Consider the following 18,827-nt stretch of genomic DNA (forward strand, 5'->3'; position numbering starts at 1 on the left):
GAGTCCACAGAGTGGTGAATAAGTACCAGCCTTGGCGCAAGTGTCATCTTCCTTCAATTATTTCTGTGCTTCTGCTTACATCTCTTATCTATTCTACCCTTGGAAGTCTATGCCCCCTGACAAACCATGTTGTCTGACATACCCTATCTTCATGAGCCCTTGCCTCCTTCTCCTGTGGCAATGTCAGCCAGGGCCCCAAGCAAGAAATTCAGCCCTCAGCCTGCAACCACCCCTTCCTGGCCCCCACAAAAGATTTACCATGAAAATTTGAAGTGTGTCAATGTCATAATGGAGGCTAAACTACCTCAGACTCTTAACATGGTCAAAACAACACTCTTCATATCCCCAATGAATATTATACCTACTAACTATGTGCTCATCTCAGTCAATGCAGCTTCCATCACTGCAGATGATAAGACCAAAAACCTTGTGGTCATACCTGATTCCCCTTTCATGCCCTCACAGTCCATTAGAAAATCTAGTTGCCGGCCGGGCTTGGTGGCTCACGCCTGTAATCCCAGCACTTTGGTAGGCCGAGACGGGTAGATAATGAGGTCAGGAGATCGAGACCATCTGGCTAACACGGTGAAACCCCATCTCTACCAAAAATATTAAAAATTAGCCGGGCATGGCCGGGCGCGGTGGCTCACACCTGTAATCCCAGCACTTTGGGAGGCTGAGGCGGGTGGATCACGAGGTCAGGAGATTGAGACTATCCTGGCTAACACGGTGAAACCCCGTCTCTACTAAGAAAACACAAAAATTTAGCTGGGCATGGTGGCGGGCGCCTTTAGTCCCAGCTACTCGGGAGGTTGAGGCAGGAGAATGGCATAAACCCGGGAGGCAGAGCTTGCAATGAGCCAAGATCGCGCCACTGCACTCCAGCCTGGGCGATAGAGCAAGACTCCCGCTCAAAATAAAAAAGGAAAATCTAGTTGCCACTTTACAAACTGTGAATCTTGAATCCAGCCACAGCTCCTTACTCATTAATATGGTCCAGTAACCCTCACCTGCATTATGGCAGGAGCTTAAACTCCGATCCTCCTTCCTCCTCCCTCAAACACAGTGTGTTCTCTTCTTTGCAGCCAGATGATGCCTGCAGACAAATGGGACTGTGGTAACATCATCTCCTCGCCGCCCTCTTGCCTCCCCACCGAATTTTTACCTCTAAGCATTTCATGACCTGGTACCAACTCTGTAGTTAACCTTCAAAGTATGTTTACATGGGTTGACAGAAATGGGAATACCTCCATACATCCTGTGTCATGGACTTAGGATTCTGGGTTTAGGGTTTCTCCAGTGTTCTCAGATCAAAGGACTGAAAAAATGGCATGTAAGAGTCCCAGGACATCACAAGCTAGAGAACATGTGAATGGGGAATAAGGCCAGTGAGGGAATGGAACACCCTCCAATTCCCTCTGTGGGTTCTTTTTTTTTTTTTTTTTTGAGCCAGAGTTTCGCTCTTGTTGCCCAGGCTGGAGTGCAATGGCTCACCGCAACCTCTGCCTCCCAAGTTCAAGCAATTCTCCTGCCTTAGCCTCTGAGTAGCTGGGATTACAGGCATGCGGCGCCACCACGCCTGGCTAATTTTGTATTTTTGTTAGAGACGGGGTTTCTCCATGTTGGTCAGGCTGGTCTCGAACTCCCGACCTCAGGTGATCCGCCCGCCTCGGCCTCCCAAAGTGCTGGGATTACAGGTGGGAGCCACCTTGCCCGGTCCCCTCAGTGGGTTCTTTACATGCTTTTGTAGCCAGGAGTGTCTGAGGGGAAAGCAGACGTTACAAAGCGGATCTGATAAGCTCAGGTCTCCTTGAACCTTTTCTTATCGCTGGAGCTAGGTGACCTCGGACTGGTTGTCCGACCTGCGTGTCTCAGTGCAAAATGTCATCTCTACCACCTATGTGATCTATCAATAAAGGAGTCAACCTCCCAGAACCCCAAGGTCCTCATCCCCTCTACTATGTTCTTCCTTTGGCCTTTGGGAAACCTTAAAAGCCTGGACTTGGATCGCATCCCTCCTTTCTTCGAAACTCTCCATGGCTTCTAGCGTCTTCACAGTGAATACACAGCCCCCAGCCTGCTCTTCCAGGAGAAGCTTCGCCTCACACGTTGTTCCCTACAGGCGCCTGTGGAACCCAGTTCCATCCTCCCGGGTCTGTCCTTCTCCAGGCCATAGCCCGCGCCGGTCCCTGTGCCTGTCGCTCTCCCCCCAGCATCCCACAGGTGTCAGAAACAGGGACCTCTCCCGCGAACGCCTCAGTGTCCCGACGCCGGGTCCGGGCTGCAGACCTGTGAACAGCCGCCGCTCTCTCGCTGCTTCAGGATTCGGGTTAGGATGAGGTGACCTGAGGGCAGGGAAGGCACAATTACCTGAGCCGGGAGCCTCAGCGCGGCGCCCGCCGCCATCCAAGTAAGCAGGGAAAGCACGGCCGGGAGCGACGGGCGCCGTTACGGGGCCTAAGATCTGCCTCTGTGCAGCAAGGACTCTTCACCTTCTGGGTTCACACACCGCGGTTCGGACCCATAGCTCCAGCGCCTTTCACCTCACAAACCGCAGAAATACACCCAACATTAATCAAAATGGTCGCTATCAGAGAACGCTGAGAATCCCGCCACTAGGTTATGTGGGCACACAGAAACGCCTTTATTCTGAGCCCTTACTGGTTCTGCCGCGCTGTCATTCAATGTAGAGCTTTCTGGGTAATGTAGTTCCCCCGGTTCCAAGGTAGTAAAGCTGCCGCTTCCCAAAGGCGCTTCTGCAGGGAAGTCCCAGCTCCACCTCAGGGGGTTCATTAAAGCTCGCATCCTTTTAGGGCAGAGGATGGTCTGGCCCCTCCTTAGAGGCCATATTGAGATTCCTGGGGAATCCCTGTTTGTAACTGACCACCCAAGTGTTTGCAAAAATATTAATTCACATTTTTGTAAATTCAAGCTCCCAGGCGCTAAAAATATTGTGAATGCCCCCAAAGGCTACAAATCCAAATTCGTGTATCACTTTATACAATCGTTTAGACACAAAATGCCTGCACTGGAAGCAGAGGCTGATAAACATTACTGTGTTATAATTCACATGAATGCATTCTTGTTACCGGATAGAATGTCTTGACTGTGAGTTGTCCAGTTGTTGACGCATTGAACAAAGAAGTGAACAAAACACACAAAAAAAGCAACGAAAGAACGGACCAATGAAAGCGCAGATTTATTGAAGTGAAAGTACACTCCACAGAAGTGGAATGTAGGTGTGGGAGCAGGCGACCAAGCGGCTCAAGAACCCCAATTACAATGTTTTTTAGGGTTTTATTAGGTTGGTGCAAAAGTAATTGCCGGTTTTGCCATTAATAAGCTAGAATTTTATAATACCCCAAGAGCTCTTTAAAGGCCTCCCATCCTATGAAGGGTTGGTGCACAACCAATCAGGGGCTGAAGTGGAGACTTCTGTCTTGTTACCACAGGAGTGAGGATGTGGCCTGTGTGCTGCCTCATCCTGCCTAGAACTAGCTGCACCTGCTGTTCTTTTGCTTCTGCCTTCATCCTTGGTTACCCTAATTCCCTATTCTCCTGCCTCACTCTGAGGCATTAGAGTTGGTTTTTCAGTCTGCCAGGGACAAGAGCACTAATCCAGATAGGACCATGTCAAGGAAGATAGAGGAGAGGCTAAAGCAAGAGTACAAAGGTGAATCAGTCATTCCCACGGAAAAACAACTCTCCTGCTTATATAGTCAATTATTGTGTCCAGTTCATTGAGCAAAACATTTATTCATGTAATATCCCTTACTTGGTATTCTAACTTATATTTTCAACTCATTTTAGGAACTTGAAGTCAGTCTCAGGTAAAGAATGATGAGAGAAATCTCAGCTGGGTATTGGTAATGGTGGTGATAATCTCCACCCGGAGACACTGGGCGTATGTTAAATAATCAAGCTTGTATCTTTCCTGGGAAGTGATTATCATTCATTTCTCTTGTGACAGCGGGGAGTGTTCTGCATGAGGAACTAATATGACACCAGAAAAAGAGGTGAAATGCCAGTTACAGAAACTTATTACCAACGACTATCTAATAAATGCGATGACAGAAATAGCTCTATTGAAACATGAGTGGATGGTGAAAAAAATTTACACTTCACAGAAGTTTTCTCTTTCTTTTTTTTTTTTTTTTTTTTGAGACAAAGTCTCGTTCTGTCCCAGAGTGGAGTGCAGTGGCGCCATCTCGGCTCACTGCAACCTCCACCTCCCGGGTTCAAGCGATTCTCCTGCCTTAGTCTCCCAAGTAGCTGGGATAGCAGATGCCTGCCACCACGCCCAGCTGTTTGTATTTTTAGTAGAGACAAGGTTTCACCATGTTGGCCAGACTGGTCTCGAACTCTTGACCTCTGATCTGCCTGCCTCGTTCTCCCAAAATGCTGACATTATAGGCATAAGTCACTGCTCCCAGCTGACTTTACAGGGTTTTTTTTTTTGTTTTTTGTTTTGAGAAGGAGTTTCACTCTTGTTGCCCAGGCTGGAGTACAATGGCGCAGTTTCAGCTCACTGCAACCTCCTCCTCCTGGGTCAAGCAATTCATTCTCCTGCCTCAGCCTCTCAAGTAGCTGGGATTACAGGTGCCCGCCACCACACTCAGCTAATTTTTGTATTTTTAATAGAGACAAGGTTTCACCATTTTGGCCAGGCTGGCCGCAAACTCCTCACCTCAGGTGATCCACCCGAGGTGGCCTCTCGAAGTGCTGGGACTACAGGCGTGAGCCACCTCGCCCGGCCCAGAAGTTTTAACAGTGATGTCTAAGAAGAGATGGAATTAAGGTCAGCATGTGATTATAAACGGCCCCCTTGTTGGTTTTGTCGTTAAAATGAGATTTTTTTTTCTTTATTAAAAACATTGAACAATACCAAGGTGGAGAAAAGTTGTGCCTGTTCACCTACCTACTTGGGAGGCTTAGAGGGAGGATCACTTCAGCAAAGGAGTTTGAGGCCAGCCTGGGCAGCAGAGCAAGACTCTGTCTCTAAATAAATAATTTAATGAATAAGTAAAAACAGAAGGTGAAACTTGCAGTATAGTATTATCCTTATAGAATTGTGTCTCCCTTTGCTCATTATTCTGTGTGTCAATTATGTTACAAGTTTTTCATCTTATAGGAAAAAAAAGTCATAGATTCTATACAGATCTGTACTTTTTCTCACTTAGCAATATGGTTTGAACAATGAAAAGCTTCTTTTTCACCTCCCATTTGAAATCTGCTTATTTCCACATTCTATTTTTTTCCCCTTTTTGAGACAGCGTCTCAGTCTGTTGCCAAGGCTGAAGTGCAGTGGCATGATCAAGGCTCACTGCAGTCTCAACCTCTCAGGTTCAAGTGATCCTCCCATCTCAGCCTTCAAGAGTAATTGGGACTATAGGCATGCACCACCACAACCGGCTAATTTTTGTATTTTTTGTAGAGATGTGGTTTTGCTATGTTGCCCAGGCTGGTATCAAACTCCTCAGTTCAAGCAATCCTCCCGCCTCGGCCTCCCTAAGTGCTGGCATTATAGGATTCGGCCACTACACCTGGTCTATTCTTCTTTTTCTGATGTAGAACCCACTCAGTGACAGTGTAAGGAAAATGTCAAGAATCAGAAAGAGGCCAGATGCAGTGGCCATGCCTGTAATCCCAGCACTTTGGGAGCCTAAGGTGGGCAGATCACTTGAGGTCAGGAGTTTGAGACCAGCCTAGCCAACATGGCAAAAACCCGTCTCTACTAAAAATACAAAAATTAGCTGGGTGTGGTGGCACACATCTGTAATCCCAGCTACTCGGGATGCTGAGGCAGGAGAATTGCTTGAAGCCGGGAGGCAGAGGTTGCAGTGAGCTGAAATCGTGCTACTGCACCCCAGTGTGGACAACAGAGCAACTCCGTTTCAAAAAAAAATAAAGCCAGAATACAATACACAAGCAACTGAAGTATTTCAACAGCAAAGAAACCCTCAAACAATCCAATTTAAAAATGTCAAACGACCTGAATAGGCATTTTTCAAAAGACAACATACAAACGGTCAAAAAATATATTAAAACACACTCATCACTATCTGGGAAATGCAAATCAAAATCGCAATGAGGTATCACTCTCCCCGTTTAGGATAATTATTATCAAAAAGACAAAAACAGATGCTGGCAAGGATGGAGAGAAAAGGGAACTCACGGCCAGGCGTGGTGGCTCACACCTGTAATCCCAGCACTTTGGGATGCCGAGCTGGGTGGATCACGAGCTCAGGAGTTCGAGACTGCCTGACCAACGTGGTGAAACCCTGTCTCTCCTAAAAATGCAAAAATTAGCCAGGCATGGCGGTGCGTGCCTATAATCCCAGCTACTCAGGAGACTGAGGGAGAAGAGCTTGAACCTGGGAGACGGAGGTTGCAGTGAGCCAAGATCACGCCACTGTACTCCAGCCTGGGCGACAGAGAAAGACTCCATCTCAAAAAAAAAAAAAAACCCCCAACAAAATACAAGAAAAGGGAACTCAGACACTGGTGGTGCAAATGCAAACTAGTATAGCCATTATGGAGAACAGTATTGAGGTCCCTCTAAAAACTACAAATATGCCGGGCGCGATGGCTCAGGCCTGTAATCCCAGCACTTTGGGAGGCTGAGGCAGGCGGATCACGAGGTCAGGAGTTCAAGAACAGCCTGACCAACATGGTGAAACCCCGTCTCTTCTAAAAATACAAAAATTAGCCGGGGTGGTAGCACGCACCTGTAATCCCAGCTACTCAGGAGGCTGAGGCAGGAGAATCGCTTGAACCCAGGAGGCGGAGGTTGCAGTGAGCCGAGATCACAGCACTGCACTCCAGCCTGGACAACAGAATGAGACTCTGTCTCAAAAAACAAAACAAAACAAAAAAAACTACAAACACAACTACCATATCATCCAGCAATCCCCCTACTGGGAATTTATCCAAAGGAAAGAAAATCAGCACATTGGAGACTCATCTACACCCCCGTTTACTGCAGCACTATTCACAATAGCCAAAATATGGAATCAACCTAGATGTCCAACAACAGATAAATGGATAAAGAAAATGTGGTTTATACACACAAAGGAATACTATTCAAAGAACAGAATGAAATCCTGTCACCTGAGGCAACATGGATGGAAATGGAGGACATTATTTAAGTGAAATAAGCCAGGAACATAAACATGCACATTCCCACTCATATGCGGAAGCTTTAAAAAAAAAAAAAAAAAAAGCCGGGTGCGGTGGCTCACGCCTGTAATCCCAGCACTTCGGGAGGCCAAGGCGGGTGGATCACCTGAGGTCGGGAGTTCAAGACTAGCCTGACCAACATGGAGAAACCCTGTCTCTACTAAAAATACAAAATTAGCCGGGGTGGTGGTGCATGCCTGTAATCCCAGCTACTCAGGAGGCTGAGGCAGGAGAATCTCTTGAACCCGGGAGGCAGAGGCTGCGGTGGGCCAAGATCATGCCATTGCACTCCAGCCTGGGCAAAAAGAGTGAAACTCCATCTCAAAAAAAAAAAAAAAAAAAAAAAAAGCCTGGGAGACAAAGCAAGACTGTCCCCCACCCCCACACCCCCACACACAAAAAAAGTTGATCTCTTAGAAGTAAAAAGTAGAACAGAGGATACTAGAGGCTGGGAAGGGTAGTGGGTAGGCAGGAATAGACAAAGATTGGTTAAAAGCTACAAAATTACAACTAGACAGGAGGAATAAGTTCTCGTGTTCTATACCACTACAGGAGAACTAAAGTTAATAATATATAATTTCAAGTTGTTAGGAGGAGAATGGCAATTGAGACTGACTGTTCCCAATATAAAGGAATGATGAATGTTTGAGGTGATGGATGTGCTAATTACTCTGATCACTCTAAATTATAGGTATGAAAACATCACTATGTACTCCAGGAACATGTACAATTATAATTTGTCCATTTAAAAACAAATAACTTTTTTAAAAAAGAAACCATTTGGTTTTATGTGTGGATATGAGAGACAAAGTAGTATGTACACATATAAACTTATTTGTATAAAACAAAATTCAGAGAACATATACTAAATATAAAGCATGGTTATTGAAAATACATATTTATTTATTTATGTCTATGAATTTTGCAGGGACATTTCTCAGTCCATAACAGCCCTATGTGTGTTACCTAACCTTTATCCCTTGTGAACATTCTGATGTTTTAGGAGGTTGGAGTTGAAGGTAAAAAATTTTCCACAGTCACTACACTCATAAGGCCTTTCCCCACTGTGAATTCGCTGGTGATTAGTGAGGTTAGAGCTCTGGCTAAAGGATTTTCCACATTCACTGCATTCATAAGGCCTTTCTCCGGTATGAACTCTTCGGTGTTTAACAAGGCTAGAGTGGTTACTAAAGGATTTCCAACACTCACTGCACTCATAAGGCCTTTCTCCAGTGTGACTTCTCCTATGTCTAATGAGGCTGGAACTCTGGCTAAAAAACTTCCCACATTCACTGCACTCATAAGGCCTTTCTCCAGTGTGAACTCTCTGGTGTTGAAGGAGTGTAGAGCTATGGGTAAATGATTTCCCACATTCCCCACATTCATAAGGCCTTGCTCCAGTATGAACTTTCCAGTGTGAGATGAGGTAGGATTTACAGGTAAAGGATTTTCCACATTCACTGCACTCATACGGCCTTTCTCCTGTGTGAACTCTCTCATGTACAATGAGGTCAAATTTCCTGCTAAATAATTTTCCACATTCATGACATTCATGAGATCTTACTCCAGTATGAACTCTCTGGTGTTGGAAGAAACGAGATCTATAAGTAAACAATTTCCCACATTCACTACACTCATAAGGCCCTTCTCCAATGTGAAGTCTCCGGTGTTTAACGAGGTGACAGCTCTGGCTAAAGGATTTCCCACATTCACTGCACATATAAGGCCTTGTACCAGTGTGAACTCTCTGGTGTGTAATAAGGCTAGAACTATGGATAAAAGATTTCCCACATTCATTGCACTCATAAGGCCTCATTCCAGTATGAATTCTCTGGTGTGTAATGAGGCTAGAGCTATGGCTAAAGGATTTCCCACATTCACTGCACTTGTAAGGCCTTTCTCCAGTATGAACTCTCTGATGTATAAGAAGGTCATACTTCCTGTTAAATAATTTTCCACATTCATCACATTGATGAGGTCTTACTCCAGTGTGAATTCTTCGGTGCGTAATAAGGCTAGAGCTTTGCCTATAGGATTTCCCACATTCCCCACATGTATAAGGTTTTTCTGAAGTGTGAACTCTCAAATGATCACTGAGGCTACAGCTTGTGCTAAAAGATTTCCCACATTCACTGCACATGTAAGATCTTTCCCTAATGAGGTCTCCCTGGTGCTGAACTCGTACATGTTTGTAGCTGAAAGCTTTCACACATTCTCCCCAGTTGTAATGATTTTTTACACTGTGAAAGGCCACTGCACTCTTGGTTCTGTTTGACTTCTTTCTGGTGTGGGCAGCCTGTTGCTGAAGAAATCTTGATCTCACCAGGAAATCCTTCCCAACCTCCTTACAAGTGAAGGGCTTCCCAGATACTTCAAATGTGCAGCTGCTCAAAAACATGTCTCTGCCCCCATTGCTTCTGAAGTGTTTCTGTCCAACATGCTGCTTCTGGTGCTGATGAAGGTATGCAGTAAATTGTAATTGTTTCCTACATGCCCCGTCTGTATACAGTTTCTGACCATGGTGTGTTCCCTGGTGTTCAACCAAGTGCAAAATCTCTCTCAAGACTGGGCCACATATCTCACACGGGCTGGTCTTCTGGGGAGAAGGAAGGGCCTTAGGAATCCTAACCTGTGACATCCGCTGTGGAGAAGTGCTCTGCTGATAACATGCCTCCTCATCCCCTGCTCCAGAACCACCTGAAAGAAAGAAAATGCTGGTGAGGAGCATGCTGACTTTAGTGGAGTGGAGGTAGCCCATAGACAAATGTGCATCCAATGAACCCAGGAACTGAGTCCATGGGGTTGTTTTCAGGACAAAGGTGTTGGGTTCAAGTTGAAGATAGGGCTGCCTAGCAGAACTGGGCCTCTAAAGATCACAGAACTGGGAAGGGCTCATGAGTTAAAAAACACAGCCATGGGATGAGAAACATGGAGAAGAGGCAGGATATACAACTCATTCCTCTAGAACAATTTTCAGTGAGATCTGCTCTCCTGCTAACACATGCATTGTGTACAGGCATGTGTCCAGGCCCAAGAAAATGTGACAACAAAATAGCAGCTGACATACGTGGACACCTCATAACATATTATGTAGAGGCCAACACTGGAGAGCACTGCAGATAAGGCAGTGAGAAAAATGGGTGAGACATGGAGTCCAGAGATGTGGGGATTAACCCCAGGCTGGAAGTAAGAGACGTAGTAACCAGGTGGAGAGCTGACAAGCAGGCTAAGTATCAAGAATGGGAAAGAAAAGACAGTAATGAGGTTTGGCCCCAAATGTCATTAGCACCAAAATATTAGTCAAACAGGATATGTTTCTGGTATGATGTGAACATAACCCTGATAGAATGTCCTCCTTTAGGTGTTAGTCCCTAGGGCCAGGCTCCCTCTGAGTCTATCTTGCTGTGGGGAATCACAGCCATCCTCAGAACCACAGGGCCTGTCCATCTGACCCCTATGATCAAGAACATGGAACTTGGAATATGCAAGCACCCAAGACCAGCCCAGAATGACTCTGCACATGATAGCCTACAGGAAAAAAAAATAATACAAGGAGAAATTCAGAGGAGGATTTTGTAAGAGCCACTCGTAGTCCACATAAGTGGTGACAATGTCAGTGATAATAATTGCTGGCAGAGGCAGGCATGAGGAAGTGTCCCCTAGAGGAAGGAAGTAGAACCTGGGTCTTGAGGAGCCTCAGATCTGGACAATGTCACCTGGCCAGGGAGAGGCAAACAAGGTGAGATCCATGAGGCCGACTATAAGAAGCCTGACTCTGAATCTTTCCACATGAAAGGGAAGCAGGTGTTGCTTGCTCAAGGAGAAAAGCAGGCAACATACAACCTTAGCCCTACCAACCGCAGCACCTACCCAGGAACAGGAAGCTGTGTCAATAGTCCTCTTGTGAAGACACATCTGACCCTGGGGAAAGGGTAAGAGCAAAGACTAGCTCGGGGCATAGAGGTGGGTGTGAGGACCTTACCCAGGGAGGTTGTAAGTGTCAAGTTCTCCAGCATCACATCGTGGTATAGGCATTTCTGAGCCTCATCAAGAAGACCCCATTCCTTCCAGGAGAAGTACACAGCCACGTCCTCAAAGGTCACAATGCCCTGCCAGGATGGGGACAGATGAAACCACAAATGGTTTCTCCTCTCAGGATCCATAATCCTTCCCCTCACACATTTACCCCATGCTCATCCTCTTTCCAAGCTCCCCAACTCAGAGGAGAAAGCAGTCAACTGATGCTGTTGTCTCCTAATGGGGCTCTTGGTCACCGGTTGCAGCCATCAGTAACAAGAGGCAGGTGACCAAATACATGTATCTAAGCTGTGGGTGTGGCATAAGGGCAACCACTCCTTCCTGACAAGCATTCCTCTCATATGACCAAGGTCATGTAAGTCTCAACCAGGACACTGGGGCCATCAGGCACACTCCCTCTCCAAGTGCATATCTTTCATTACACTGCACATACCTCAGGTCTCCAGATCCCACTGCCACATGACCATGACGACCACTACGTCCTATACCACAGGCAAATCCTGGCCTCCCCACATGCTACCTGTGTGAAAGAGTGGATAACCTGGGCCGGGCGCAGTGGCTCATGCCTGCAATCCCAGCACTTTGGGAGGCCAAGGTGGGCGGATCACAAGGTCAGGAGATCGAGACCATCCTGGCTAACAGGGTGAAATCCCATCTCTACTAAAAATACAAAAGATTAGCCAGGCGTGGTGGCACGCGGCTATAGTACCAGCTACTCGGGAGGCTGAGGCAGGAGAATCACTAGAACCCAGGAGGTGGAGAGGTGGAGAGGTGGAGGCTGCAATGAGCCGAGATCACGCCACTGCACTCCAGCGTGGGTGACACAGCAAGACTGCGTCTCAAAGGAAAAAAAAAAAAAAAAAAAAAAGAATGGATAACCAACAGCCAAATACAAGACACGTGACATTGGACAAATGAGATCAACAGTTTATTAATTTTTTTTTTTTTGAGACGGAGTCTTGCTTTGTTGCCCAGGCTGGAGTGCAGTGGGGCAAGCTCTACCTCCCGGGTTCATGCTATTCTCCTGCCTTAGCCTCCCAAGTAGCTGGGACTACAGGCACCCACCATCACACCTGGCTAATTTTTTATATTTTTAGTAGAGAAGGGGTTTCACCATGTTAGCCAGGATGGTCTTGATCTCCTGACCTTGTGAGCTGCCCGCCTCGGCCTCCCAAAGTGCTGGGATTACACGCATGAGCCACCACGCCTGGCTGAACAGTTTATTAATTAAAGACAAATACTCATAGCCTGTGAAAGAATACCACACTCCACACAGGGCCATACGGAGGTAGTACTCCAGAAAAGAGTAACAACCAGGTGCTGTAGAATGTAAGTTTTGTAGCATCAAGATGGAGAAGCTCCACTGGTCCCCAGAGGAGGGGACTGGCTTGTTTGAATAACTCAAAAAATTGATAGGGAACTGGAACCCACTACAAAGTAATAAGCAGGAACTGTTCTGGTTCCCTGGATAAGAAGGGTTCATTTGGCTAAGACAGCTTATTCATGGGAGCAAAGTGGGAAGGGGAATTTGTTCTCAGGCCATCTAAGGCTGTATTGTTTTCATCAGATGTCAAGGCGACATATCATACTGGGCCTTAATTTCTGGCCTTATACCACAACTTGGCAGGCAGCATCCAGAGTGTGGATATAAACAGGATCCAAAATCCCAGACTTCCCATGGCTTACACTAGTGGAAGCAGCCTCAAAAATTTCTTTGAAGACCTCCCTGCCAGGCTGTATTCCTTGCCTCAAACGTAGCCACACAGAACCACAGGTGAATCACAGATAACCATGGCCCTATTCCACTTCTGTGCTGCACTTACCATCCCCTTGGCAGTCATATATCCACCTAAAGCTCATTTAAATCCCAGCCTCACTGGTCGCTCATCTCACACACAATGACTCTCACAAATGACCACATGACACTAACTTAATCTTCCAGCCTGAATGAAACACCCAGGCCCCATCAAGTTATCACAAAATCCTGGATACCTACAAAGTGGTGAATAAGCACGAGTTTTGGCCTGAGTGTCCTATGCGTTTGCATCCATCTCATGTCCATTCTTCTCTTGGGAGCCCTGGCCACTGCCAAACTACACTGTCTTGTACATACCTTGCCTTCATGACCACTTACTCTATCATCCTCCTCCCCGTCTTGGCCCACTAACAGCTTTACAACCAAAACCTGGAGCTTGCCCCACCTGACTGTGACCCACAGCTCACTCACTTGGTGCACACAACAGCCACATCTTGAATATCTGCACCCTGAACCACTCCCTAGATTTCAAGACCTGCACGTTCATCTGCCCACTTAACGCCTCCATTTAGTAGGCTCTGAAAGATCTGACTCTTAGCATGGCATAAACAAACCTGATATCCCTAGTAAATATTACTCCTATTGCCAATATGTTCATCTTAGTTGATGAAACTTCTTTCCCTACAGCTGCTAATACCAAAAACCCTGGGGTCTTCTCTGAACCCTCTGTTTCACTCCCTCACCACCTACATTATGTAATTTAGTTGTCCCTTTTGAAACCACACATCCGGAATCTAACCACGTCTCCTAAACCACGATCCTGGGCCAGTAACCCTCACTTGGACTAGTCTACCCTGATTTTCCTTCCTCCTCCCTCAACCCCCCAGTTTGTGCCCCACTGTGCACACAGATGAAGCCTGTGAAGACCTTGGCAAATTACCTCTTTTTTTCTGATTCAAACTTGCTATTACCTCCTGAAAACACACTCAACTTCTCAGGCAGCCACTGCATCCCTGACGCCTATCCTCCTGTTCTTTGTTTCCCACCAGAAAGCAAGGAGACTTGTGGCTTCATAAATGCTCCCAGCTCCGTACTGCACCTAAGCATTTGCACATCTTGTACCTTTCTGGAAAAACTTTCCACACCTGTTCACATTGGCTGCCAGAAATTGGAACAACTCTATATACCGGCTAACATGGACATAGGACCCTGGGCTTGGGGTTCACCCAAGGTCTTCAGAACTAAGGGCTGGGGGAACGGCACTCCACAACCCAGAGAACCTGTGGGTGGGAGTTAGGGCTAGTGAGGAGACTGGGAAACCCTCCCCTTCCTGGCGTAGGTTTCATAACCCTTTACAGCCAAGGGAAACGTGGAAAGAGCCAGGCCTCAGAGAAGAGCATCTATGGCGGTATTAGATGGGCTCAAGCCACCCTGTAGCCCCATGCCTGGCCTTGGAGCCGGGTGCCATCGCACTGGCTGTGTCACCTCTGTGCCCCAGGGCTCGGTGGCGCCTCTCATCAGGGGCTCCTTGCCAGTCGCGCCCTCCCTTCCCTAGCACACCAGGTGTTGGAAACGGGAGCCCCTCCGGCGAGCCCCCATGTCCTGTCCTGGGCTGCAGGGCCGCGAGCAGGCGCCCTCGGGGGTGCTAGGACTCCCGTGGGGAGGGCGGGGAAGGCCCAGAGGACGCGGCACATACCTGGGCCGGAGCCGTCAGCTCGGCCGCCGCCATCTGACTCTGTGGGCGGAGCGGGGCCAGAGAGGATGTCCTTATTCCGGGCTGGGCCGGGCCGGGCCGGAGTACCCTGGGCGCCGCCGAGCCTCAGCCACGCCTCTGTGCAGCGGGGAAGACTCCTCTCGCAACTTCTCAGTCAGTCACGGATGATGCTGACCCAGCGCTCCGGGGCTTTCTACCAAGTAAACAGTCCAGACAAATGCCAAAACGACCGCCACAAGGAGGACAACGGAAGTCCCGCCGCGACCGCGCGTGCGCTTACGGAAACACCACCTTTCGGAGGCCTCATTGGCTGAAGGTCGCCGTCGCCCAACGCAGGCCATTCTGGGTAATGTTGTAGTTCCCACAGGCGCACGGCGGGAGAGTGAGGGTCGCCTCCACCGCCTTCCGGAAGTAAAGGCCAAATCCCTGTAGGGGGCGCTGGGAAATGGACACTCCAGGTTGGGGCGGAGGCGGGTCTTCGCTCTTTCTTAGAGGAGACGTACCCAGGTTTCTACCGATTGCTGTCTGCGAGTGTTTATTTGTTTGGAGACGTGTCATTTCATGTGTTCCCAGGGGCACATATCCAGATGCACATATTATTACATACAGTCAATCAGTCACAAAATATATCCACTGGTTGAGAAAGCAAATAAAAATGACTATGTTGCGGCCGGGCGCGGTGGCTCACGCCTGTAATCCCAGCACTTTGGGAGGCCGAGGCGGGCGGATCACGAGGTCAGGAGATCGAGACCATCCTGGCTAACTCAGCGAAACCCCGTCTCTAAAGTACAAAAAATACCAAAAAAAAAAAAAAAAAAATTAGCTGGGTGTGGTGGCGGGCGCCTGTAGTCCCCAGCTACTCCGGAGGCTGAGGCAGGAGAATGGCTTGAACCTGGGAGGCGGAGCTTGCAGTGAGCCGAGATCGCGCCACTGCACTCCAGCCTGGGGGACAGAGCGAGCCACCGTCTCAAAAAAAAAAAAAAGATTATGTTGCAATTCAAACGCATACACTCAAGCACTGGAGTCAGTTTTCTCAGTCTCTGTATGTTTGATTAGGGACAAGAAAAAAAACACACAGGTTCATGACAAAGAGGATGAAGGTGGGATGCGGAGGCACCCTGTAGCAGCAGGACATAAGTAGATCCCTGTCTCTGGGTCCCTCTCGTGCCTGTATAGTCAAACATTGTGTCCAATTCACTAAGCAACACTTGTATGTGTCTAATCTCACTTTCTCCATGCCTTTATATTCACTTCCTTTTAATAATTTGACATCAAGAGAACAACAAAAGGAATGGTATTTTGAAAAGGCACGATGGCTAGCTAGAGCATTAACAGGTGGAACAAAGGGTGTTCTGAATCCCAAATGTAGGGAGTATCTTAAATTCAAGATCTCTTCTCATCCCTGAAATGATTATCTTTGCCCCCAGGAGTGCAATGGTGCGATCTCGGCTCACCACAACCTCCGTCTCCCGTGTTCAAGCGATTCTCCTGCCTCAGCTTCCCAAGTAGCTGGAATTACAGGCGCCCGCCACCATGCACGGCTAATTTTTTTTTTTTTTTTTTTTTTTTGTATTTGTATTTCTAGTAGAGATAGAGTTTCGCCATATTGGCCAGGCTGGTCTCGAACTCCTGACCTCAGGTGATCCACCCGCCTCGGCCTCCCAAAGTGCTGGGATTACAGGCGTGAATCACTGTGCCCGGCCCTTTGCCCTATTATTATAGGGCTGTTCTGCATAAAAAATTGATACGATATCAGAAAAAGAATTGTAAAATACAAATTACAGAAAGCTACTAATAATGGGTGTCGCTTCGCCAGCCAGAAACCTCTGTGGTCGCGCCTCTGCTTGAGTTTTGCTCACACCCGCTGGGCTTGTTCCACCCACTCGGCCCAGCAGGCTGCACCTGGATCCCACACCTACCAAGGGCGAGCCAGGCGCAGAGCCGAAAGGGGTGTGTGAGCGAGCAAGTGAAGGGTCCGGCCGGTGCACACAGCCAGGCACGCTGGCTGCTGCGGCGGGGCAGGCAGCTCCAGGCGCTGGCACAGGCGCCAGCTCCTTGCAAGGCTGCGACTGGACCAGACATACTGCAGGCGGCTTCTGCTGCAGGCACCAGCATCTAGACGAGGGAAAAGTGGTGGCGCCGGAAAGCTCGGAGACACCAAGAACAGCAGAGCCCCAAAGAGGATGCTGCAGCGTGTCACAGCCCTGGCTCCGGAGTCTCGAGGTCTGGGCTCCCGGAAGAGCCACAGCTCTTCTCTCCTTCCCGTTGCTTGCAGCCTGGCAAGCAGGGAGGTGTGTTTTGGGTGGGGTGTGTTTTCAGCTTGTTTGTGATATAGCTCTTTGAGTCCCGCTGCTCTGCTCTGACCCGCTGCTGCTTCCCATCGTGGGGGGCGGCCACCCAGTGCTGGCTGAGGGCAGGAGGGCTATAGTGTTACAGCTCTGGCTCGGGGAATCCCAAAGTCTGGGCCTCCAGAAGAGTAGCCATTTTTCACGCATGCAGCCCAGGAGCATGGCTACTCAGCCAGGAATGTGTTACAGCCCCTTTCTCTCCTGCTGTTCGTTAGGTCCCAAGTTCTTGTCCCCCAAGTTCTTATCCCACGTCCAGGAAGAATGAGGTTATGCAGACAACTGGAGGGTGAGCAAGGCAGAGAAGGGTTTTATTGGACAACCCAACAGCCCTCAGTGGAGAGGAAACCTGAAGCGAGTAGCTCACACCTGCATACAGATAGTCTCCAGTGTCTGAGTCTGGCTGAGTCTACAGATTTTTTATGGGCTCAGAATGGAGAAAATGTGTGCTCATTGGTCCATGGGTGGGAGGAAGTGCATGCTGATTGGCCCATGGGCAGTCATGGGCGGGCCTGGGAAAAACACCATACCATTGGCCGAAAGGCATCAAGGAATTTCTCTCTCTGTGTCACAGACTCCACCTGGAACTGGCAGCGTGGCTTCCAGGCTTCAGGCCATCCGTGGCTTGAAGGTGGGGTTTCACAGAAAACCCACCCCTTCCCACCCAGGAACCTGTCTGCCTCTCATGGCCATCAACATGCTGTCCATGACGCCCAGGCTGTCCATGCTGAAGGTTGCCCGCAGGCCTGCCCCGAGCCACCCTCAGCCGCCCCCCTCCCTCCACCCGGCCTCCTTCCCATGCTTCTTGGTGCCCAAAGTTTCAGTCTCAGAAGCAGTTTCTGGAGGAGGTCAAGATGGTGGGGGGCTGGCATGTCATCACTGCCCCGAGTGCACACACATTTGGCTGGGTTGTGATAGCTCCCAGGTTTGGCTATCTTGACACGTCCACAACTTTGCTCTGCCGTGGAGCAGGTGCTGAGAGTGGGGAGAGGCCAGGAAGTGGGAGCAGGCACTTCTGGGCCTGTGGGAAAAGGGTGCTTCCCAGGTCCCCAAGAGTGCAGAGATGCCCTGTCTGGAGCCACGACTAGGTGGCTGCAGCTGCGCCTGGGAGCACAGGGCTCCCGTCCTGACAACTCGGTATGGCTCGAGGCTCCCACTGGGATCACCTGTTCCCAGCCCCCATGGGCTCCACGGAGCATGCAGCCCTGGCCTTGCCTCCCCATTTGCAGCCGGCATCATCACAGCGGCCCCTCCAGATCAGCCACTGCTGCCATTATAATGACTATGTAGTCATTCAAAAATGGTGGCAGAATCGTGTTTGGGAAATATCGGATGGTAAAAAAAGTGCAGGTCTCACAGAACTCCTTTGTTTTGGTTTTTGTCTGTTTTTTGAGACGGAGTTTCGCTCAAAACGGAGCTTTTGAGTCCAAGGATGTGAACTTGGACTGGGAGGTGCGCAGGAGGGGTGCTGAGTACTAGGTCTGCGTGTCTTGTTCTGGTGGCTGTCTCAAGCCATGGTCCACCTGGAGTGTGGGCTAGCTGCATCTCAATAACGGCTTGGTGGTTGACTAACTGCCTTGAAGTAATCTCTGGAATTTTGCAGATAGGTCCCTATGCCTACCAAGTCTGTTTCAAGATTATCCCCAGGAACTTCTAAGTAAGCACATAATTAGATACTAGCATACAATTAGGCAAATGTGCATGGTCTAAGGGAGTGTATGGTGAGAAGCGGTGGACATGGTGTTTCAAAGAAAGTAACTTTCATGGCTGTATTTTAAGACTAACGAGAAGAAAA

General features: G+C 48.5%; 2 protein-coding genes across 13 annotated transcripts in view; both read right to left on the minus strand.

The window, feature by feature from the left end:
- ZNF418 (zinc finger protein 418) overlaps positions 1-11,232 on the minus strand; it is a 36,133-nt gene extending 24,901 nt beyond the window's left edge. For 9 of the 12 annotated variants that reach the window (XM_054541274.2, XM_024236614.3, XM_054541277.2 and 6 more), the window contains exons 1-2: positions 2,371-7,509; positions 1,011-1,096 (exon numbers count right to left, since the gene is read on the minus strand). Coding sequence is in view for 2 of the 12 variants with exons in the window: in XM_024236614.3 (XP_024092382.3) it covers positions 1,011-1,016 (6 nt within the window). In the remaining 10 variants the exon portion in view is untranslated. Of the gene's footprint in view, positions 1-1,010; positions 1,097-2,289; positions 2,346-2,370; positions 7,510-9,808; positions 9,880-11,161 lie in introns of those variants that run through there. The other 3 variants (XM_054541269.2, XM_054541270.2, XM_054541275.2) reach the window with 3 other exon arrangements.
- On the minus strand, positions 8,062-14,800 carry ZNF256 (zinc finger protein 256). Its single transcript, XM_009233244.3, has 3 exons — positions 14,670-14,800; positions 11,162-11,288; positions 8,062-9,876 (listed from the first exon to the last, which is right to left on the minus strand). Exons 1-3 carry the CDS (start codon positions 14,700-14,702, stop codon positions 8,153-8,155), a joined length of 1,884 nt encoding a protein of 627 aa, XP_009231519.3. The 5' UTR covers positions 14,703-14,800; the 3' UTR covers positions 8,062-8,152.
- Positions 14,801-18,827: the final 4,027 nt, after the last annotated feature.

Source organism: Pongo abelii, chromosome 20, assembly GCF_028885655.2.
Source record: "Pongo abelii isolate AG06213 chromosome 20, NHGRI_mPonAbe1-v2.0_pri, whole genome shotgun sequence".
NCBI lineage: Eukaryota > Metazoa > Chordata > Mammalia > Primates > Hominidae > Pongo > Pongo abelii.